Below are 22,335 nucleotides of genomic sequence, written 5' to 3'. Positions count from 1 at the left end.
ACTGGGAGCTGGTGAGAGCCACTTGGGTTTGGTGGTTGCCTCGGGGGACACAACAGGGGCTGGTGAGCCACCAGGAAGAAGGTCCCCATGTCCCCAGGACAGGGCTCACCTGCACAGACAGCAGTTTCAGCAGGAACTAAGACCCAGGCCTGACCTGGAAGGTGACGCACCAGCATCTCCTTGGAGATGCATCAATGTCAGACCACATCCAGGACAGCAGCAGGCAGGGAACAGGGCCTTAATCCAACAAAAAAAAAAACACAAAACAAAAAAAACAACCCCAAAAGAACCTTGGACATGGATTTTTTTTCTTGCAGCCCTTTCCTCATCCTGCAGCTCGGGTGCTGGAAAAGGCGGGCGGCAGCTCCAAGGATGGGAACAAGCAGGAAGGAGAGACAGCACCGAATGCGTGGGCGCAGCTCTCGCCGCGGAGAACAGAGTACAAACCCCGCTGCTGCCAAGCCCAGTGTCCTCAGATGCATCTCCCCAGCTCACCCAGCCACAATTGCTGGAGACATCCCCATGCCGCGCCAAGCAGGGGAGTCTGAGCAGGACAGAGGGAGCACCTCGCTCCTGCCCCATCTGCTCGGAGGAGATGGCAGCAGCGATGGAGAAAGGTCTCCTTCTCCTGCCAGGAACGTGCTTCGCAGCTGGCACCAGGCTCGGAGGTTGCAGAGCTCGGTGGCCTCATGCACTGCTCCGACCTTCAGACAACAAGTAATGATGTTTTAACAGAAAAACAGCCCAGGACATGGTGCCCCACCTCCCCATCCTCTCTGGGACAGAGACCCACAGCCCTGGGAAGAGCTAAAGCTCCAGGAGAACACGCCGTGCCACTCAGTCCTGGATTTCCCACACCAGAATTACCATCACTGGGCTCACCAGCCGTCGGTGGATTTCTCTTTTCAGGAATTTGCTTAAAACTGCCTTTCGACCCCAGACAAGTTCCTCACGTCTTCCCTCCACCCAAGGCCACCACTTCCACAGGTTCATCCCAAACTGCCTCAAGGAACGCTCTCAAGCCTCAAGGTGCCATGGCCTCCTCCTGCATGAGGTGCCCCGCCACGGGAAGGGAACTCGAACAGCCCTTCCTCGCTCACCTTCCCCCCCCACCGCAAGGGATTTTATTATTCCCCGTCATGCCTCCCTCAGTCATCTCTTCCCCCAGACGGAAGAGAGCTCATTTATGTAATTGTTCCTTCTATGGAAACGGCTTCGTACCTTTAATTATTCCTGCCACCCCTCCCTGCACTTTCCCGGCGTGTCTTTAAAAGGGTGCGGACGTGCTGTCAGGCAGACGGGCTGTGAAGGAGGAGCAGTTTTGGTTAAGGCACCCGCTGCGCCCCGGGAGGGAGGCTGTGGTCTGCCCTAACCCCGCTCCTGCCCAGCTTCCAGTGGCAGAGGGGCCGCATCCAGCCCCTGGACCAAAGCCCGTGTTTGTCCCCGGGCAGGCTGCACACCAAGCAGATCATTTGTGAACGCGGGGACGGCCAGCGCCGGCTCCCCCACCCCGGGGCCTCCAACACCCTCCGCGATGAAAGGCCGAAACAAAAAGCATTTGCAAGGCCAGGGCATTGGCTCGGCGCGGGACAAGCCCCCCCCCCCGCCAGGGGTACGTGGCCAGCCGAACACACAGACAGCGAAATCGACGGGTGATGGTTTAATATCACGATGACTCAGCTGCTGTGCGGGGAGTACAGCGACACCTCCGACCCTCCCAGCTCAGAGGGGCTCCACGAACAGGTCATGGGGGGAAAGGAGGAGCCCAGGCGGCTGCTCGCACCCTGCCAGGGCGTCAGAGACACCAGTCTGGGAAAGGACAGGGAGACCAAGGAGTAATGGCTTTAAGCTAAAAGAGGGTAGATTTAGACTGGGTATAAGGAAGATATTTTTTACCACAAGGGAGGTGAAACACTGGCACAGGTTGCCCTGAGAGGTGGTAGAAGCCCCATCCCTGGAAACTTTCAAGGTCAGGTTGGCCGGGGCTCTGAGCAATCTGATTGAGCTGAAGATGTCCCTGCTCACTGCAGGGGGGTTGGACTGGATGACCTTTAGAGGTCCCTTCCAGCCCAAACTATTTATTCTATGATTCTATGACCAACACTGTGACCACACTACAGGGGACGGACAAGCTGTGAACCCAGAAGTGACTCCAAAACGCCCCGTTCAAACACCCCCCCAGGAAGGGGAAGCGAGCAGGGGTTACAGAAGCACCCTCTAATCATGACCAACGCAGTACTAACGGCCGCTCACATCACCGCTCAGCTTCACCCGCGAGCTGCAGCACCCGCAGCTCCAGCTGCTTCCCCCCTCGGTCCTGGGACGAGCCTGCAGGCAGGACACTGTCCCGAGGGAGCATCGCTCTGCGCCAACGGTACCTCCACAAGGGAAAAGTGATGGGCTTGTTTGTCGAGATGGGCAGGTTTCCTAGGACAAAACCCAGGACACTGGGTCCAGGCACCTCCTCTGACCGGGAGCACCTCACCCCAGGTCTAACCCTGGCCGGGATGCTGGGAAGGTCAAGTGGGAAGACTCACACAGCAAAAGCCCAAACACACCCTCCCCGGGAAGGGGACACACTATGGGGCTTCGCAGAGGGACAGCGGCTTCGCAGAGGGACAGCGCCAGCAGCGCGTTTACCTCAGCCGCCCACCCACAGCCGCTGCAGAGCGGGGATGCACTGAGGCGAGCAGACCAGGTGCGGTTTTAAATGTCGGCCCTAAGCCTCACACAGGACCCGAGCTCTGGGGTCCGATGGCTTTTTCCTGATGAGAAAGCATATCCTGATGAGAAAGCATACCCCAGGGCAAGCCCTCGCACCCCCTCAGGGCTCTGGCGCCTCAGCCCACCCCCAGGCAGGGAAGCCTCTGCTGCAGAATGAGTGCGGGCCTCATCGCATCGGGTGTTGGAGCCGGGTATGGGGAGTGGACGCCCACCCACCACCCCCGTCAGACCCCCTCAGGCCACCCCACGCAGCGACCCCAGGGGCTCGCCCTCCCTCCCGAAGCGGGGCGCCGCCGTACGGCTCTCGGGCGGCCCGCGCCGCCCCGCACCCCGCCGGCGCGGCCCGGCCGCAGGAGCGCACCTCGCACCAGGGCAGCGGGCGGCGGCAGCGGCCCCCAGCCCGCAGACCACCGCCCTCCTCACGGCTTCCCGCCCTGGGCCGCGCCCAAAGCCTGACCAGCGCTCCCCGGCCCCACAAACACCGTCCGCACCGGGGAAGGGCCCTTGCGGCCAGCGCCACGCCGGGAGCGGCCCTGGGATGCCGGGACCTGGGCATGCACCCCCCACCCCGGGGCCTGGATTCCCCCCCCGCTCCCGGGCCTGCTCACCCCATCCCGGGCCTGCACACACCTCCCCCCCCCCCCGCCCCGGGCCTGCACCGCCCCCCCCCCCCCCCCCCGGCCTGGATTCCCCCCCCCGGGCCTGCACCACCCCCCCTACGGCCTGGATCCCCCCCCGGGCCTGCACCACCCCCCCCACGGCCTGGATCCCCCCCCCGGGCCTGCACCCGAGGGCGGTGGAAGGGGTCGGGGGTGGGGGGGAAGGGTCTGGAAGCTCGGCGCCCCGGTGACGTCACAGCCTTCCAGAAGATTCCCCTCCGGGATCCCGCCGCTACCACCGAGGGCCCGGCCAATGAGAGCGCCCCGAGGGGGAGGTGCCGGCTCGAACTGGCCAATGGAAAGCGGCAGTGGGGAGGCGGGGCGAAGCGGGCGGGCCTCGCTTTCACCCTCCCGCCTGACCCCGCCTCGCCCCGCAGGAGGAGCCAATGAGAGCGGCGCGGAGCAGGGACGGACACCCTGCCGGCCCAACGGGGCGGGGCGCGCGCGGGCGGGACTCCCCTTACGTGGCGGCCGGGGGGCGGGGGCGGGGGCGGCTCAGCGAGCGCGCGGCTCCCCGGGACAGCGCAAGCGGTGAGTGCCGGGGGCGGCGGCGGCCCTGCCCCACTGCGCTGCCCCACACCGCCGCCCCACACACCCGCCCCACACACCCCCGCGGCGCCGGCGCCGGTGCCGGCCTCCCGGTGGGGACGGGGCCGCGGCCTCTCCGCCCCCTGCGGTGACAGCGTGTCCCTGCGGGGCCGGGGGTGTCTGTGCCCCTGCCCTGTGGGGTGACAGGGTGTCTCTGTGGGGTTCGGGGGGGTCTGTACCCCTGCCCTGTGGGGTGACAGGGTGTCGCTATGGGGCTCGGAGAGTCTGTGCCCCTGACCTGTGGGGTGACAATGTGGGGCTGGGCGGGGGTCAGTCCCCCCGCCCTGTGGGTTGACAGGGTGTTGCTATGGGGCTGGGGGTGGCAGTCCCCCTGTCCTGTGGGGTGACAGGGTTTTGCTATGGGGCTGTGGGTGGGGTGTCAGTCCCCCCACCCTGTGGGTTGACAGGGTGTCGCTATGGGGCTGGGGGTGGCTGTCCCCTTGCCCTGTGGGGTGACAGGGTTTCACTATGGGGCTGTGGGTGGGGTGTCAGTCCCCCCACCCTGTGGGTTGACAGGGTGTCGCTATGGGGCTGGGGGTGCCTGTCCCCCTGCCCTGTGAGGTGACAGGGTGTCACTGGGGGGGTCAGTCTACCTGGCCTGTGGGGTGACAGGGTGTCACTACGGGGCGGGGGGGGGGGGGGCTAAGTCCCCCTGCCCTGTGGGGTTACAAGGTGTCGCTGTGGGGCTGGGGTCTCAGGCCTCTCCCCCGTGGGGAGACAGGCCTTGGCCGTGGGGCAGGGAAGGGAAGGTTAGCCTCTCTGCCCCTTCATGGGTGAGGAACGGAGGCTAGCCGCTAGCCCCGCTGCCCCCGTGGGGTGACAGGGCGTCCCTATGGGGCTGGAGGTGGGGGAGGAAGGGCTTGGAGTCTCTGCCCCCCGTGGGGTGACAGGGTTTCGTCGTGGGGCTGTGGGTCTGGTTAACTGCTCTGCCCTACCTAGTGACAGGGTGTCCCCGTGCGTCTGATTTGGGTGGGAGGAAGGGGTTAATCCCCCTGCCCCACGACGGTAACACTGCATCCAAGTGGGGCTGGGAGAAAGGGGTTAACCTCCCCCTATGGGGTTGCTGCACTTCTCTGTGGGGCTGGAGGGGGCGGCGAGGTGAGGGTTAACCCTTCTGTCCCCGCCCGCTTTGGAGGGAACAATGTGTGCTGTTAGGGCTGCGTGGTGTGGCCAGGAGGGGGTAAAGCTCACCCCCCTCACTCCCCGCGTTGGGGGCACCAGTACCAGTGTATCCCAGTGGGGCTGAACTGGGTGGTAAGGGAGCGGGTACCCCCTCCCCCCGCAGGTGACAGTAGTGGGGTCGGAGGGGTCAGCAAGGAAGGGGTTAACCCCTGTCCCCGGTCGAGGTGACAGCGTCCTCCAGGAGAGCTGGCGGCGGGGAGGAAAGGGTTAACCCTTGGGGTAGACAGTGGGTCCCAATGGGGCTGGGGGGGTGGCAAGGGGTCACCCCTGAGAGGGGCCGGCACCCCAGTGGGGCCGTGCTCTGGGGCACAGCGCTGGAGGTGGGGGTGTTGTGTGTGAAGCTCTCCCCATGCAGGTGACAGCTCCTCACCAAGCCCCTAAATGGGGCAGCCCTTGTGGGTGTACGGGGCGGGGGGGGGGGGTGCTTGACCCCATCCCCACACCACTTTGAGCTCCCCAGGGTGTCTGGAAAGGGGGGACCCTACGTGGGGAGACACCGGAGGTGGGGGGGGGGGGGGCTTGACCCCATCTGTCCCTACACCAGTGTGAGCTTCCCGTGTACGGCTGGAAAAGAGGGATCCAGTATGGGGAGATGATGGGGGGGCAGCTTGACCCTGTCCCCTCCCAGGGGCCAGCACACCATAGGGCTGGAAATGGGGGGACGCTATAAGGAGCAACGTTGAGGGAGGAGGGGGGCCTTGACCCCATCCCCACACCAGTGTGAGTGTCCTAATGGGGCTGGAAATGGGGGGACCCTACATGGGGAGGTGTTGAGAGGGGGGCTTGGCCCCATCCCCATACCAGTGTGAGCACCCCAGTGGGGTTGGAAAGGGGGTACCCTACATGGGGAGGTGTTGAGAGGGAGGCTTGACCCCATCCCCACACCAGTGTGAGCACCCCAGTGGGGCTGATGAGGCATTGAGAGGGGGGCTTGACCCCATCCCCACCCCAGTGGGGCTGGAAAGGGGGTACCCTACATGGGGAGGCATTGAGAGGGGGGCTTGACCCCATCTCCACACCAGTGTGAGCACCTCAGTGGGACTGGAAAGGGGGGGGGGAACTGTGTATGGGGTGACAGCCAGGGGGTCTTGACCACGTCGGAGGCAGCACCCCGTGGGCATGGAGACGGGGGACCCTACATGGGGAGACGCTGAAGTGTGTGTGTGGGGGGGGGGTCTCGACAGCAGCCGTCGGGGCTGTCGGCGGGGGCCGTGCCGGCAGAGGCAGCGAGGGGAGGGTTAACCCCGTCCCCACGCAGGTGCCGGCACCCCGGTGGGGCTGTCGGTGGGGAGGGGGAGGCGGGCGGTGCGTGTGGGGGCCCGGGGAGGGGATGATTCATTGCGGGTAGTCATGACATTGCTGCCTGCGGCTGCCAGCCGGCACGGGCGCGGGTACCACCGCACCGAGATCCCCTCCGCATCCCCGACCCGCCGCGGGACGCGCTGCCATGCCGGCCATCCTGCTCTTCTGGAGCCGCGCCGAGAGGTACGCACCCGCCCCGGGGCGCTCGGCGGGACCCCCAGACCCCGCTCCCCGGGGGTGCCGGGCTCGGGGGGATGTTTTACAAGGGCCGGTCGCCGGCGCCGTCCGCCCGGGTGATGCCCCGGGCAAGGAGGATGCTGCCCGTGGTCCGCGGGTGCCGTGGCGGGCAGGCGGCGGCTCTGGCTCCCCTCGGGGCGCAGGAAGGTGACTTCTCACGAGTGGGGTTTGCGCCGGCGGGCTCGGAGGTGGCACCGTCCCGGCACCCTGCTGCTGCCACAGGGGAACCCCAATCGTCCGGCCGTCGGGTCCCTTCTCCTCGGGGACCGGCACCCGGAGAAGGGGGATACAGGATATGGGACCCCCCGCGCATCCGAAGAGGAAAGCCGGGGAGGTGCGAATTGCTTTAACGTGACTTTTTTTTTTTTTTTTCTTCTTTTTTTTTTCCTTTTTTTTTTTTTTTTTTTTTTTTTTGTCGCCGCATCACCGCCGCCCTACTTTTTCTCCTTTCCCCGATTCGCCTGGCGGGTGCACAGCCCTGGGCGTCAGCAAAACCGTTTCTGGGGATGCCAGGGGGCTCCTGGCTGCGCTCCCCGCTCCTCGGCGGGGGCTGCTGCTGGGCGGGGGACGTGACGGTAACGGGGCGGCCGGACGCCTCGCTGCAGCGGGGAGGGAGGATGCTGCCGGCGCTGACGGCAGAGGTGCCTTAACCCGGCGGCTTAGCGAGAGCGCGTCGAGAAACCCGTTAAAAGGAAAATTGCGGCTCGGCGAGCGGCTCCGCCGAAGGGTCCCCCCGCCGCCGGCGCCGGGCTGGGAAGCGCACCAAGGACGGCGGCTCCCCGGCACCGCCGCCTCGACGCCCCCTCGGCCGCTGCCGGAGCCCCCCTGGGAGAGCCAGCCGTGGCCACCGGGCCGGCGAGGAGCTGCCTTGTGGGTGCGCCGGAGGAGCCGGCGGGGAAGGCTCGGCACCAGAGCATCCCCGGGCGGCGGCACCCCCCTCCCCGGCGCGAACCGGCACCGGCGCCTCCCGGCCGGGCGCACGGCAGCTGCCGACGCCTGCGGACGACCGCGATGTTTAAAATAAAGCTAGAGCCTTTAAAAATGACGGCTTGGACTCTGAATGTGTTCGTAAAGTTTCGGTAAGTGGGCTGCTGCCTCTCGACCGTGCGTCCTCGTTAAACCATCGGTGCCCGTCCCCGGCGTCCCGCGGTGACCTTGCACCCCGAGATGGGAAAAAAAAAAAAAAAAAGAAAGAAATAGATCTCCCCGGTGCCGCTGCCGGGGTGGGTTTGTCCCCTTAGGCGACTGTCGAGCGGAGGGATTATGTCAAACGATCGCTATTCAGCTGGCGCGCTCATCCAGCGGTTGCATGGGCTGATGTCATGTGCGGGGCCAGAACAAAGATTTAAATTTTTTTTTCGTTTCTTTTCTTTTTTTTTTTTTTTTTTTTTTTTTTTTCCGGTGTGGCTGCAAGAGGAGGATGGAGTCTGGGCTGGCTCCGTGGCGCCAGGGGATGCTTGTGGTTTTTCTCCAAGGCCGGGTGGCCTTGGCTTGTCTGAAGGCAACTCGGTTGGGAGGGCGATGCAGGAATGGCTTTGCCCACCCGAAACCCTCCCTGTAGCTCTTTCCCCCCCGCCCCGCTTCCCCCCCTTCCTTCCCCCCCCCCCCCCCCGCCCGCTGCTCCCGAGGGGGTTAAATAGGAAGGCAGGAGAGGATGACTGAGCAGAAGCGGTGAGAAGAGCGGTGGCAAGGCGCAGCTGATCCCCCGGGAAGTGGGAGGCTCTGCGGGGACAGAGTCGTGTTTTACTGTCATCAAGCATGTGAGTGTCGCCTCCGGAGCGTGCCTTAACCCACTGGGTCACCCGCCAGCAGCTGGTCTCACCGGCATGGTAAACCGCGGCACGGGGATGTGTTTCGGCAGAGAAATGACCCCCTTCCCCGTTCCAGGCCAGACGAAGGGGTGCCCAGCCAGGCGAGCATCCCTGGTGGGCATCCACACCCTGGCCAAAGAACCCTGGGTGGGCAAGACCAGAGATCTTATAGGGGGTGGCAGCGATTTGCCGGGACGGGATGTATTTTCAGGGGAAGTGCCGTGGGGTGAGTTTCGGCCAGGCGAGGGGGGCCCGGTGGTGGTGCCATCAGATTGGGCTGCACAGGGTTGGAGCCAGGCGCCGTGGTCCCCGAGGGGGGGAAGTCGAAGGTTTGTCACCTGCATGTGTCTCAAGCCGGGGATGTGACAGAGTTGTCTTCAGCGTGGCTTGGCTTGCTCTCGCTGCGGGAGGCTCGGCATCATCCACATATGGGCAAAATCCTGCTTCAGGTCCTGGTGCTGGTTGCAGGGAGCCCCTGCCCCACATCGGAGGCTGCCGTGGGGCAGGGAGGCATTGGGGTGACCTTTGGCAGGGTGGATTAGCAGGTTACCTCTCAACCCCCCTGCCTGTTGCTCATCCCAGGGTCTCCCGCAGCCCCCCTCCCCCCCCTCCAGCCCCACGGGGAGGGCAGATGGGGAGGTGGGCATGGGCTGGGTGTCTGCAGCGGCTCTGCACGCAGGAGCTGGTGCGGAAACGTGCCGGCATCAAGGAGTTGCCATGAGAGACGCTGCCAGATGCTCCTTACACCCCCAGGGACCTTCTGCCACCTCCTCTGTGCCCCGCCGGGCTGCCTTGTGCATCCACCGGTGACCCCATCTCCCCTCACCGTGTCCTTCCGAGGTCTGTGCCTTGGGTGCCTTAGCCCCTCTTCCCCACCTACAGCAAAGTACCTGCTCCACAGCTGGGGCAAAAAAGAGCAGAAGCTGGTGGTTGGGATCGAGGTGGCCAAATACGGGGCCAGTTTCCAAGCCCCTGTGGCAGCTACCCAACTGTAGAGGGGTTATTTCCTGAGGCATGACCTGAGACAAGCCTTGGATGCTTGGGATGAATGCTAGGGGCTCTGTGCAGCGCCGTGGGGGGCCCAGCCACTGTCTCCTGAGCTGCTGTGGTTGGGGGGGTCCCTCTGTGACCGGGAGGGCTCCCCTCCACCAGGAGCTTATGGGTAGAGTAAGGATGAGGGGGAGAACATCTGGTAACTTGTATGATGGTGAAAGAAAGGGCCAAGGTTCCGAAATCTGTCTGCTGGAGGGGCACGATGGGCTGGGGCTGCCGCGGGGGCATTTGGAGCAAGGATGGGGTGAAACCTGGACCGTATCAGGGAGCAGGACGTGAGCAGGAGGGATTAGCAGAGGGCAGCGGGTCTGTTGGGGCGACGCCTGGAGGAGAGCAGGGCCAGCAGCAAGTGCTGAGCTGCGCTATGTGGGGCACGGGGGTCAGGCCAGGCTCGGGGGGGTCGGGAGTTTGCTGTTGGAGAACTTGCTCAGCCTTTGCTTGGAGGAGCTGCCCTCCCATCTCCTCCAGCTGCTCCCTGGGTCTCGGCGACTCCAGCGGCGTGGCTGGGGGATGAGCTGTGGCCGCTGGGTTTTCCGTGCCTTAGTGTAGGCATGGCCCTGGCCTCAGCCCCCTCACGGTGGAGGGAATGAGCCCCGGGTTTCTGGCTTACTGCAAGATGCAGTTGAAGGCTCTCGGGGAGTGCAAGTCAGGCTAGAAAGTGGTGGGTTTTTTGGCTTTTTTTTTTTTTAAACAAAAAAAATAAAAAGCCCTCCCACCATCACAAGATGTTTCTGTCTAACGGCTTCGTTCTCTCTTCGCTAAATACAAATTACGGTTCTGACAGCCGGAGGCGCTTATCTCCAGCTGAATGCCAATTGCTTTCAGGAACAAAATGTTTGAAGTTCTTTTAAGGTGAAGGCGGCAGCACGGTCCCTGCCGCTGCTTTCAGCCTCCAAAAACCTCCTGTCATCACCCCAGCTCGGGTCCTACGTTCCCGGTTGGGAGAGAACCGAGGGGGTGGGGATGGACACGGGCCAGCTGCTACATTTAGGCATAGCTCAGCCCTCCTGGCTCAGCGGGGTGGGACACGGGACAGGGACGTGGTCCTGGCCTGACGTTAGCGGTGGCGTGGCCCCTATAATATAACGCCGTGCCCCGGCTGGGGCTCTCCCGCTCCCCGTCAGCCTGAGCGATGAGTCTCCTCGTCCCCAGCGTGGGGCTTGGCGGGGTAGAACTGGAGCCGGGCCACATCCTGGCACCGGGGCTCTGACCTCCGGTGGGAAGCGTGGACTTGATCCGGCTGTGGTGCTGCTGGCCAGTGGGACGCGGGGAGCATCGGCTCCGCGATAAGTGCGTGCTGGTCCCGTCCCCGGCTGCCCCAGCGCGACGTTCGCCTCACGGAGAGCTGTCTTTCTGCTTTCAGGAATAAGTACTCGGCTCCCGGCAGTGTCACCGTCATGGGGAAGGACTATTACAAGATTTTGGGCATCCAGAGTGGCGCCAACGAGGATGAAATCAAGAAAGCCTATCGGAAAATGGCCCTGAAGTACCACCCCGACAAGAATAAAGACCCTAATGCTGAGGAGAAGTTCAAGGAGATCGCAGAGGCTTACGACGTCCTGAGTGACCCCAAGAAACGAGCTGTTTACGACCAGTACGGGGAGGAAGGTAAGGGGACAAGCAATGCCGGCTCGGAGGTGGGGGTGCAGGGTCCAAATTGATTTTTATAGGTGAGGGGGCATTTTTGCAGAGAGGCGTTCCTGTGGTTCGTGCCTGCTCCCAGACTGGGGCTGGTAACCACAGAACTGGGGAGAGCAAAGGCTCTGTGGGTGCCAGAAATCACCTCTCATCCTGCTCCTCCCCAGGCTGCTCTGCTTTTCCAACCTGCCACCCTGCTTCCTGGGATGGCTGGGCTCTCTCTGCCGGTCATACCTGGGGTAATTTGTGTAGCAAGCCTTTAATTGACCTAAATATCCCAGCAGAGAAGCATTGCTTTTGCTCACATTCCCCCCGCATTTGGGCACTGGTCCCGTTGTCCTCCCTGGTACAGGCTGACCTACAGGATTCAAAGCTTTTCCCAATTTAAGTAATAGGTCCTTGTTTTGAAACCAAGCGGCTGCTGTTGTCTGGTGGTTGGCACGGAGGAGGAGAGCAGCTCCACGCAGGCGGCCTTATTAGTCGAAGATGGAAGAGCACAACCCCATTTGAGGAGAGCACCGAATAGCATCTGCATTAATCAGCCCAGGACTTGGGTGATTAAAAGAGCAGGAGGTCTGGCAGGAACAGGCTGCTGGGTGGAAGAGGCAGCCCCTTTCCTGGGGCCAGCAGGCAGGTGCATCCCCTAATGAGCCACCGGCAGAATTAACCAGCGCTGGGTTAATTCTCAACCCGTTAGTTATGTCAGGGCTATCTGTGATGGATGCACCAGGCACAGTGATTTGCCACCCTGTAAAATGAGAAGAGACTGTCTCAAGTGGGATACCAGCCTTTCCCTGGAGGCGACGCCGAAATTGGACCCCGCTTGGGCTGGCGTCACCGGATTAAAGGTGCAACCTTCTGGCTGTACAGTCTGTTAGGGACGGGGGCTCGACGGGGATTTGGCGAAATCCTCATTGCCTGAAGGCATCTAACGTAAGAGCAAGTGAAGGAGGGTGAGAAGAGCATCTCCCTCCTTGCTCCATCAGTGTCAGACCCGTCATGGCCCGTGGCCCCCCACACCTTTCATCTCCCATCAGATGCGGTTTTTTGGAGCAGCGTGTCTTGGGGATTGGCATTTCGAGGGGCTTCTGGGTCCTACACGCTGCAGTGGGCAAGGTGAAGCGAAAGCCCCCCAACACACGCAGAATATTAACTTCATCAATCAGAAAAGACCCCCAAACCTGCCCAGTCTGTGCTTATCCCCCTCCTATTTCTCACTGGGGGGGGGGCCTGGCACAAGGGACAGCCTGTCAGAAATAGCCCTTCACTGTCACCATCCTGCCCTGAAAATAGTCCTTGAGCTAGGCTTGGCTTAACCCTTCCCGCCCCTCCTGGTCAAAAATAGCCTTGCAGAGTGTGTGTGACCTCTTTGGAGGGGCACTTGTCATGTGCCTTGGCTGTTTGGGACTTTGGGGGAGTTGCAGTGACATAAGGCTCAGCATGGGACCCAGCAGGGGGGGTTCCCATGGGAACGGTTCCCAAAAGATCCAAACCTTGAGGTTACCTGGCATTTTGTACAGTCTGTATTCAGGGAGCTGCGTGCTGACCCGGAGGTCTGCAGACCTCCACCTGCTCTGCTACCCATGGTCACGGTCCCTTGCTGAGCTCAAAGCCTGTTCTCACCTGCAGGACATGGTGCTCCTGGACTGTGGCCGTCGGTGTGGCCCAAGAGACAGGGCTATTTGGGCAGAAGGGAGCCTGCCCGTGGGGAAAAGTGGAGCTGGGCTGTTCAGGAGATGTTTTAAATGAAAAGGCCATGAATTGGGTGGAGAAGACCAAGGAAGTGCTTCCGTAAGGGTAGCAGGTACAAACCTGAAACAGATTTTGAGCTTGCTGGGTGTAGGGTTAGGACTGTGAGTCATGGGCTGAGGTTGTATCTCCCTGGCCCGTGCCCTTCGCAGGTGGCTGGGCTGGAGGGGGTAACCTGCACCCCCAGGAGGTGCTGGAAGGGCTGCTTGGAGCCAGCAGAGACCACACTCATGCCTGGAAAGTGCAGTCCTGGCACAGCATCTGCCGGCAGAGAACGTTAATTTCTCGTCTTCCCCCTTCTCTTCCAGGTCTCAAAACTGGAGGTGGCTGTTCAGGTAGCTCAGGGAACACTTTCCACTACACCTTCCATGGAGACCCCCACGCCACCTTCGCATCCTTCTTCGGAGGCTCCAACCCTTTTGACATCTTCTTCGCGAGCAGCCGCTCCCGAGTGTTCAATGGCTTTGACCAAGAAGACTTGGATATCGATGACGATGATGACCCTTTCAGTGCCTTCGGCCGGTTTGGCTTCAACGGCGTTAACGGGGTTCACCGGCGGCACCAGGAGTCCCTGCATACGCGAAGGAGAGTCCAAGACCCACCCATCATCCACGAGCTCAAGGTGTCCCTGGAAGAGATCTACCACGGCTCCACCAAGAGGATGAAGATCACACGCAAAAGGCTCAACGCTGATGGCCGGACCATGCGGACTGAGGACAAGATCCTAAACATTGTTATCAAACGGGGTTGGAAGGCGGGAACCAAAATCACGTTCCCCAAAGAAGGGGACGCCACCCCGGACAACATCCCCGCTGACATCATCTTCATCCTCAAGGACAAGCCTCACTCGCACTTCAAGAGGGATGGGACGAATGTGATCTACACAGCGAACATCAGTCTTAAAGAGGTGGGTATGGGTGGGAAGTCCCACGGGGTGGGAGGTGGCGCTGTGTCATGGCACGTGAGGCCAAGACAGGCCAGTCCGTCCTTCTCCTGCGCTGATGGTGAGGGACCAGGTGGGTTGGGAGAGACGCGAGCAAAGACCTCTGCAGAGAGGACCTGCAGAGGCTGACTGGTTTTTGGTTTTGGAGGTGCTCAACCTCCATGCCAGGTGTGGGGTGTGGGCGCTGCGGTCACTGCTGAATGCAGCTGGCTTCTTGAGCCCGTACAGGTGGTATTTATCCACTTTCTCCCTTCCCCATATGTCTTGTCCTTCTGTTTTAGCATAGGGTATTCACATGTCAAGGAGACCCCAGGTCCTCCATAGGAGCAATGGAAAACCCAAGTTGGCTGCCATGCGTCTGGTCCCTGCTTGTTCTCGTAGCTGAGAACAAGCTGCAGCTTAGTTACTGTCCGGGGTAGCGCTGGCTGCCTCTCCCCAAGGACACAGAGCAGGGTCACACAGAGAAAGGTGGTACCTCACCCTCCCTGAGCAGTGCTTTAGCTCTTTTCCTTGGTTCTGGCTTTCCTAGATAGAGAACCAATTAAACGAAGCATTTAGGCAGTGAGCGACACCCAGCATATCCAAGCTGCCAGTCCTAGAGGTCACGGTGGCGCTGGATGCACCAGAGCCAGCAAGCTGTGCGAAGGTGGGAGAGGAAGGGGAGGTTACCCCAGTACAAGATGTGCCGTTCACTGCCACTGCTGTATAACTACCTTTTAATAAATCCCAGCTGGCAGCTGCATTTAACATTGACATTTTTGGCAGCTGCCATTTGCTGTTCCTTTCAGACTGTAGACGCTGTCTGTCTTCTTAATGAGCTGGTTTTTGTCTTTTTTTTTCCTGAAGACAGATTTATGTTCTCAAATGCATTTAATAGAAATAAGCTCAATGGGCCAGACCTGAGGTAGGGAAATGTGAGCTCATTAGTGTGCCAGCGATTCAGGAGAGCTTGGTGGTGGCTCTGCACCCCAACCAGGGCTGTGACCGGGTGTACTGGGGGCAAGGAGCAGCCACATGGGTCAGGCGGAGCTGAGTGCTGCTGGAGCAAACTCAGAGCTCAAGTTAACCTGCAGACTCAGGAGCTGAAGTTCCTTCTCTGTGCAGAGGTTTATTCCTGCAGTGGCTGGCTCCCCTGGCTACTCCAGAAACACTTGGGAGGGACTACCTTATTTATGGAGCCATGCATGCCATATCTCAGATTTTTCCTTCTGTGCATTCCCTTATCTGTAAAATTAACCCCAAGCTGGCTGTGCTGGTGTCCAGGTGACATTAGCCCGGGTTCATGCACTGCTCAGGCTGGAGGCCCTCGTGCCTGGGGTTGCCCTTTGAGCAGCGAGCGGAGAAACCTGCTCCGTCTCCACGTGCTGTTGCACCAGAAGTTCTGGTGCTGAGCGCCTGTGGTCTCCGCGAGCAGGGCGTGCATGCTGGATGCAGTCACAAAGTGGAAAATAGCTGATCTGGGCAAATTCCTCATCTCTTTGAGCTGGAATTTCTGGTGTCTGTCCTCCCCCACCACAAACCCAACATGCTGGGCATCCTCAGGGAGCTGCCAGCCTGGCTGCCATCCCCAGCCTGCTGCTTGCCAGGGCAGGGTGATACTCTGCTGCTTTTATCTTCCACGAGAAGAAGTGCCTCAAGTGCTCTGGAGCAGAAGCAGATGCTGGGAGCTCGCCAACTCCATATGCCACCACCTCAGTATGTGATGGAGCACAACCTCTTCATCACCTGAGCGTACGGCCATAGCCTTGAGTGCTCTCCTTGCGCCCTTCCTCCTTGTAAGTCTGCATTTTTTACCCTGAGCTTTAGCCTCCTCCACTGCCACGAGTGCAGCACAGCACGGTGCCAGCAGGCAGAGCTGGCAGGCGGTGGGTGCTGTGACCCTGCTCGTGGCTGTGCTGGAGACCGCTCGCCAGCACCATACTGCCATGGGGAGCAAACCACCTGGTGCTCAGAGTAGGGGCACTCAGGAGAGCATCTTCCTCCTCCTCCTCCTCCGCCTCCATCCCACAGACCCCTCCGTAGAGCAACCTGAGGAGGCAGTGCCCTCCCAGCTCTCGTGTCCTGGCCCCACTGGGTGCCGCATCCCCCTGGCAGGGGTAGAGCAGGTTGGTTGCTCCCCCAGCTGCTGCAGAAGCCAGAGGTGTACGAAAGCTTCCCCAGGGACTTGTGGGCTGTGGGGAAGTGTCCCTTCCTAAAATTACAGACGCGCGTCCCAGTGGGAGGCCGAGGGAGGGAGGATTGACGTCGCGGCGCTGGCAGCTGCCTCTCCTGGGAGGCAGATCTTCAGGCAGCGCCGCAGGCAGGGGCTTGCACCCTCCCAGCTGCCTGCCCAACACTTGCCCTCGTCAGCCGCCCGCTTTGCATCCTTTACCTGGTGTCACCTTCCTCGAAGCATCCACGCGTCAGCTGAGACGCGACCGGTGGCGACGTCCCCCTCCCCGGCAGCTTTGCTGCGAGCGGAGGAGGACCTAACGCTGACCTAGATAAAGCTCTGCTCTCGCAGCGTGGCACTCAGCTAGCAAACCCCGGGGATAAACCGAGCCTCTTTCTAGGATGTGGGGCAGCTCCCGCTGTTACTGGTGTTACTTCAGCAACCGGTTTCCCAAATGGCAGCGAAGTTGAGCAAGAAGAGTGAAAAACAGGGACATACGGTGGAGGAGCGATCTCCTCGGATTCTTGCATCTTGGCTCTAGGAAGGAAACATTAAGATCCCGTCTGCCTTCGCCGTTACCGCCCGCTCCTGCTCGCATCCCTCTGCTTGCCCCATCCACGTGGCTTGTGTAGGGAGCTGCTGTTCTCCTTCCCGTTTTGGGGCTGGAGATGTCCTTTCCCTGGCCCGCGGGGACCCACGCAGCCCTCTATGGCAGATGGCAGCGGGCACCAGCGAGCAGGAGGGCTCTGGCATCCCTGGATAAGCTCAGGGCAGAAATGCATCAATGGGGGGAGGTCGCCCTGTGGTTCCCCCCCGCCTGGGGATCCAGCCAAGCACCTGCTTCTCAAACGGGGCTAGCAATGGGTGTCCTGCTGCAGCCAGAAAAGTTTGTCCCTGAAGGACACCCTTCCCGGGAGGAGACCCTGTGCATGGAGATGGCCTCACCTCTCCTGTTCTCCAGGCATCGGAGCCCCCCGGCTGGCCCCAGCATGGGTCCCTCTGCAATCGCCCTGGTGCAAAGCCCTGGCTCGGCTGCAGAAGCCGCGGCCGTCGGCCCTGAGCCGGTGGCCGGCACGAGCAGAAGAGATGTTTCTCCTGGTGCCCATCGCCACTTTGCCACCAGAGGCATTTCCTGGGGAGGGGAATGCAGAACATCCCTGCCATCTACCCAAGAAACAGCAATTGCATCCTCCTGCCCTCCCTCTGCAGGAGGGCTGGAAGCCCCAGGACCCGGGTCAGAGGGGGAAACCTGCGCCAAGCCCCCCTGCCTGAAAGCTCAAGGCTGTACCCTTGGCAAACCCCCCCCTCTTCCAGAAGCATCGCTCCGCAGTCCCTCAGCCCTTGCCGAAAGCCTGGAGAGGATCCTGCCCACGTGTATGCCAGAGCTGTCAGTTATTTAAGGACATGAGGATTTTCTTGCTGCATTCCCACATCATGTGGCTCGATAATGCAGGATGGCTTGCGGCTGCCGCGGCACCCACCGCCCCGGCTGCTGTCGGCTGCTGGGGTACAACAGGGTGGTAGCCACAAAACGAGCTCTTGGCTTTGCAGTGGTGATGATGACCGGGCCTTCCGGGACCCCGGCTTCTAGGAAAGCTTGGTGCTGTGCTGCAGCTGCAGCGCCGTCCCACGCCGGCGTAACCTTTCGGGGGCTGTTGAAGGGGGGGCGGTGGGATGCGAGCTGTGCTATAGATAACCCCCAGCACCAGGCAGAGCTGTTGGGCTCCGGACGGTGACAGCTGATGAACCACGGCGGCATCTGATGATCTCAGCTGGATTTTTGGCTGCCCAGGGCTGGGAAGGGGCTAAATTTAGCCTGTCCTGTTGCTGCGAGTGGCCAGGCACTTGCTGGTGGTGCCTTCTGGGGAGACCAGGAGGTGGGAGGGGGTCCTTCCCCGCCATGAGGGTGGGGCACCCCTCTCCTGGGGCCCTCCTAGCCTGGAGCACCCCTAGCCTGGGGCACTCCTGCATGGCTCCTGCAGCCCAGTTCATGATGGGTAGACTGGGCTGGCACCAACAGAGAACCGGGCTTGCACTGGTGAGCGTCCACTGATGCCCTCGGGCATCACCCGAATGGAGCTGGGCGGTTCAACCCGGGGAGCAGCCGGTGGGAGGGCACGGGGTGTGGCTGTCAGGATGCTTTGGGGTGTCGGCCCCCTCTGAAGGCATGTTCCCTCTTCTCCCCCCAGGCCTTGTGCGGCTGCATGGTGAACATTCCCACCATCGACGGGCGGGTGATCCCACTTCCCTGCAGCGACATCATCAAGCCGGGGACAGTGAAGAGACTGCGCGGGGAGGGGCTGCCCTTCCCCAAGGCCCCCAGCCAGCGAGGAGACCTGATCGTAGAGTTCAAAATCCGCTTCCCGGACAGAATAGCTCCCCAGACTAGACAGATCCTCAAGCAGCACCTCCCGTGCTCTTAGAGCCCAGGGGCTCTCCTCCAAGCAGCAATACTCAAAACACACGTGCCATAGCACTTTCAAATGCAAAAAAACCCCAACAAAACAAAAACAAACAGACAAAAAAAAACCCTCTCACATCACTTTCCTTCCCGCGAAAACCTACCCAACCACACACACCCCCATCCATCCCTCTTGGCCCTTTTTCTACTCCAGCAGTGGGGAGGCTCCTACCTGTCATGGCTCTCTTGGCTGCCAAAATTTCCACCCCCAGAGGTCCATCTCTTCCACCTCGCACAAGCGAGTGGTGTGGGCCCTTTGCCCTGGGAGGTGCGTCCCATTGTGGGGTTTTTTATGTCACTTGCTTTTCAGGCCACTTTTCACATGAGAGGCTGGACTTGTCAGGGTCTGGTGCGGTGTAAATAGGATTCCACAGGATCTGGCATCCCCGCTGTTGTTTTTTCTCTTCCCCTCTTTGACACTTGCTGCTGTTCGGGGTCCCGGCTGTACCACGGTGCTGATCGCTCCCACCCGTGGTGGCCCCCCCCGCCCCTGCCATAGCCAGACTGTTTCTCACCAGGCACCATGGTCCCCAGTCCGATCACGGTCCGTGCCCCTGTGCCAAGCCTACAGCTGAGCCTCGGCTGTGCCAAGTGATGGGGCACACGTCGGGACGGTCCAGTCCAGCCTCCTCCCCCTGCCTGGGGCTGTCCCTGGTGCCCATGGGCAGCACCTGCTTGCACCCACTGCCCACAGAGCACCAGCCAGCACCAGGACAGGGAAGGCCCAGGGTGGAGCTTTCTCGTTCAGATGTGTTGAGTTTGCATTGCTGCTTTTATATATTTTTTTTTTTTTTCCCAACATATATGTAGAGCTCGTTAGATAAATTCCGTAAAGACTTTTTCTCTGCCCGTTTTTTGGGGTGGCTGACGTGATGCACCCTGACTTTTTTTTTTTTTTTTTTTTTTTTTTTTTGAAGGGTGGGATGGGGATATGTCAGCCACACGGACACCAAACCCCCGGGATGGGGGCAGTGTGTGTGGGTGTGTAGCACAAGCCTGGGTGCAAAAGCAGAGCCAAGCATGAGCAGAGCTGTGGGTTTCAGTAGTGTTTGAGGTCAGCCTTGGGGATCTTAGTAACAGAAAGGCGCATGTATATATTTTTCTACAGGGACAATTCATTCAGGAGGTATTTCTGGGCATCAGGGTGGAGCTGAGAGGTACATGAGGCAATCTGCTTAGTGGCTTCATTTTCAAATGCTGTATTTTTTTAGAACCTTTGGATTTCCACCAGGAGAATTTTTATATTTCTTACCTTTCTTGGCCCACTCTGCCTCGTGCCAGTTTTTGTTTTTTTTTTTCCCAGGAAAGGGCTCCTACGGAGTGGGAGGCGCGTTCGACCTGGCTTTGTACAGCTCTTCCACTACAGCACCACTGAGAAAACCCCTGCCAAAATATTCCCCCCGCCCCAAGAATCCTTTTTTCTTTTTTTTTAAGAGAAATTATTGACTTGAAACTGGGGGTCCTTTGGGGCGTGGGGGGGGGGGGGGGGGGGTGGGATGTGTGAGTGCAGGGTGTCTGTAGGGGCTGGGTGTGCAGCTGTACAGTGTATCATATGGGGCGAGGAGACCTGTTAGGCACTGCTTAATTAATTGCCTGGTTTGGCTGGTGAGGGGATGCTACCGGTTCCCTCCACTAGTCCCTGTGGAGTTCAAAACAGATAAACCTGGTGGATACCATGAGTGAGAAGACAGGCCAGCGCGCAGATGCAAGCTGCTTTGTTTTTCTCAGTTTCAATGAGACCTGAATGTTTTATAGTGGGTTTTTTTTGTAATTTTTTTTTTCTTTTTTGTAATGTCAGTATTGAGAGAAATAAAGAAATAAAGTATTTTGAAAAAATACACTTCCTTGGGATGTGTTGTGATGGGGTGTGCTAGGCTGTGCTCCTGCAGGTAGTGGGGATGCTCCGTGACAGGGTCCTGCTGATACCAGGAAAACTTTGCCCATAAGCAGGAGCAGCGCAGAAGGACAGGTGATGACAGCGAAACCTGTGGGTGTTGTGCCTGAGGAGGGGACTGGGCAGAGGCTACCAAACCCAAAATGGGAGCTATGGCTCACTGCCCACTCCCACGTGACAGCTCAGGGACATGAAATCACCCCATAAAAACCTAACCCCAAAGACAGGGATGGGAGCAGGTAATGGGCTGGGCAGACTGGGGGGCAGAGAGAGCACAGTTTCCCCCCCAGCCATGGGTGCTGCCAGGATGCCCTAGGGGCAGGGAAGCCTCTGTGGGGAAAGGATGCTCATGGGGCAGTGGATGTCAATAGGGAGGGCACATCCATGCAGTAGGGGATACCGATGCAGGAGGGATGCCTGGGGGGGGGGTGGGTTTGGTTGCCCTTGGGGCAGGGATGGCCATGTGGACGGGCCAGGGGCTGCCCAAGGGCAGAAGATACAGAATCATCACACAATCATAGAAAGGTTTGGGTTGGTAGTTCCAGCCTCCCTGTCATGGGCTGTAAGGTCTCCCCAGAGCCTTCTCTTCTCCAGGCTGAACAAGCCCAACTCGCTCAGCCTGTCCTCACAGAGGAGGTGCTCCAGCCCCCTGGTCATCTCCTTAGCCTTCTCTGGACCAGCTTGAGCAGGTCCGTGTCCTTCTTACGCCCTTGGGGCCAGGGGTGCCCGCAGTGCCTCTGTGCCTGGCCCGGAGGAGGGGCAGGGGAGCCGCGGAGCGTGGCCGCTGCCTGCCCTCTGCAGGGGTTTTGGGGTGCTGCAGAAGGGCCGCAGCCCCTTGGGTCTGCCTCTAACCCCAACACCTTCGCCGGTGAGGGGTCCCCCATTCTGCCCCCACCGCGGCTGGGCTGCAGTCCCTCTGAGGTGGCACGGTCCCTGTGGGGACCGGCTGTAGGGCTGTGGCGGGGGGGGGGGGACGACGGACACGTGGCGCTGGGGCCACACAGGGAACCCCAGAGGGACACAGGGAGATGCTGACCGTGATGTCAATGAAAGGTCATCCTCAGCTGCCCCCCTCACTAATCCCACACCATTAAGGGCAAGCCCCAGCCAACAGCCCCTTCCTCCTCCCAGCGCCTTTAGGGGCTGCTCAGTCCCCTCAGCAAGGTGCTGGGCAGGGCAGGAGGATGCTGCCAGAAGGCTCTTGCCCCTGCAGCCATCGGGGATCGTTGCTGGGGGGGGGGGGGGGTGGCCCCTGGAAAGGGGCACAGGCCAAACCCAGTCCCCAGTGCCAACTGCTCTCCTGGGGGTTTCATGGGGGTGGGGGAGCCCAGTCAAACTCCCCAGCTGCTGCTGGTGCTGATTTGGAGAACACCCTCAGTCCCCCATCAGGTTTACACTGCTCTGGGGCAGATGCTTTCGGAGATCCGGTGGGTGCTGTGCCTGCTAGGAGTCATGTCCCACAGGGGGCAGGGAAGAAAGAAGAGGTTTTCCAGCCCTCCTGCTGGGTTTAATTAGCATTTGCAATTAGGAAAGGCAGCAGGGAAGTGCTGCCAGGAGTGCACCCCACTATCCCATACCCTGCTTGCCCCAGCCTCCACCATAGGTGGAGATGCCAGGACGGCTCTTGCCCCGACACTTGCTGGGTGGTGATGGTCCCGAACTGGCAGGGAGAAAGAAAACCATCCCCTGCCCCAACTGAGGAAGGCTTTGGGGAAAGAGTCCTGGAGAGCTTTTGGCAGGTGTGCAGAGCAGCCCCTTCTCCGGTGGCTGAAAGCAGCTGGTTCATCCCCCCCGCCCAGCCCAGAGCTGCTCCTCTCAGGGGTTGCACCGGTGAAGCAGCAGGACACGGAAGCAAAGCCAGGATCTGTGTCCCTGCAGAGGGGAAGCAGCCCTGGAGCAAAAGTTTCCAGGTGCCCGTTAACCCAAAAAAAGGGCTGGTGTG

At 60.7% G+C, this 22,335-nt stretch overlaps 1 protein-coding gene across 3 annotated transcripts; it reads left to right on the top strand.

Moving 5' to 3' along the window:
• The first annotated feature begins 4,755 nt into the window (after positions 1-4,755).
• On the top strand, positions 4,756-18,461 carry DNAJB5 (DnaJ heat shock protein family (Hsp40) member B5). Of its 3 annotated transcripts, none has more exons than XM_086479539.1 (4): positions 4,756-4,787; positions 10,920-11,164; positions 13,252-13,850; positions 18,228-18,461. In XM_086479539.1, exons 2-4 carry the CDS (start codon positions 10,954-10,956, stop codon positions 18,459-18,461), a joined length of 1,044 nt encoding a protein of 347 aa, XP_086335665.1. In that variant the 5' UTR covers positions 4,756-4,787; positions 10,920-10,953. The 3 variants fall into 3 exon arrangements, with proteins under 3 accessions (XP_086335665.1, XP_086335664.1, XP_086335663.1); XM_086479538.1 differs by lacking the exon at positions 4,756-4,787 and adding an exon at positions 6,601-6,638; XM_086479537.1 differs by lacking the exon at positions 4,756-4,787 and adding an exon at positions 7,704-7,771.
• Positions 18,462-22,335: the final 3,874 nt, after the last annotated feature.

This window comes from Leptosomus discolor, chromosome Z (assembly GCF_034619465.1).
Source record: "Leptosomus discolor isolate bLepDis1 chromosome Z, bLepDis1.hap2, whole genome shotgun sequence".
In the NCBI taxonomy this organism is placed as follows: Eukaryota; Metazoa; Chordata; class Aves; order Leptosomiformes; family Leptosomidae; genus Leptosomus; species Leptosomus discolor.
The sequence above is the reverse complement of the archived record's forward strand: the minus strand, read 5'-3'. Positions and strand labels throughout refer to the sequence as shown.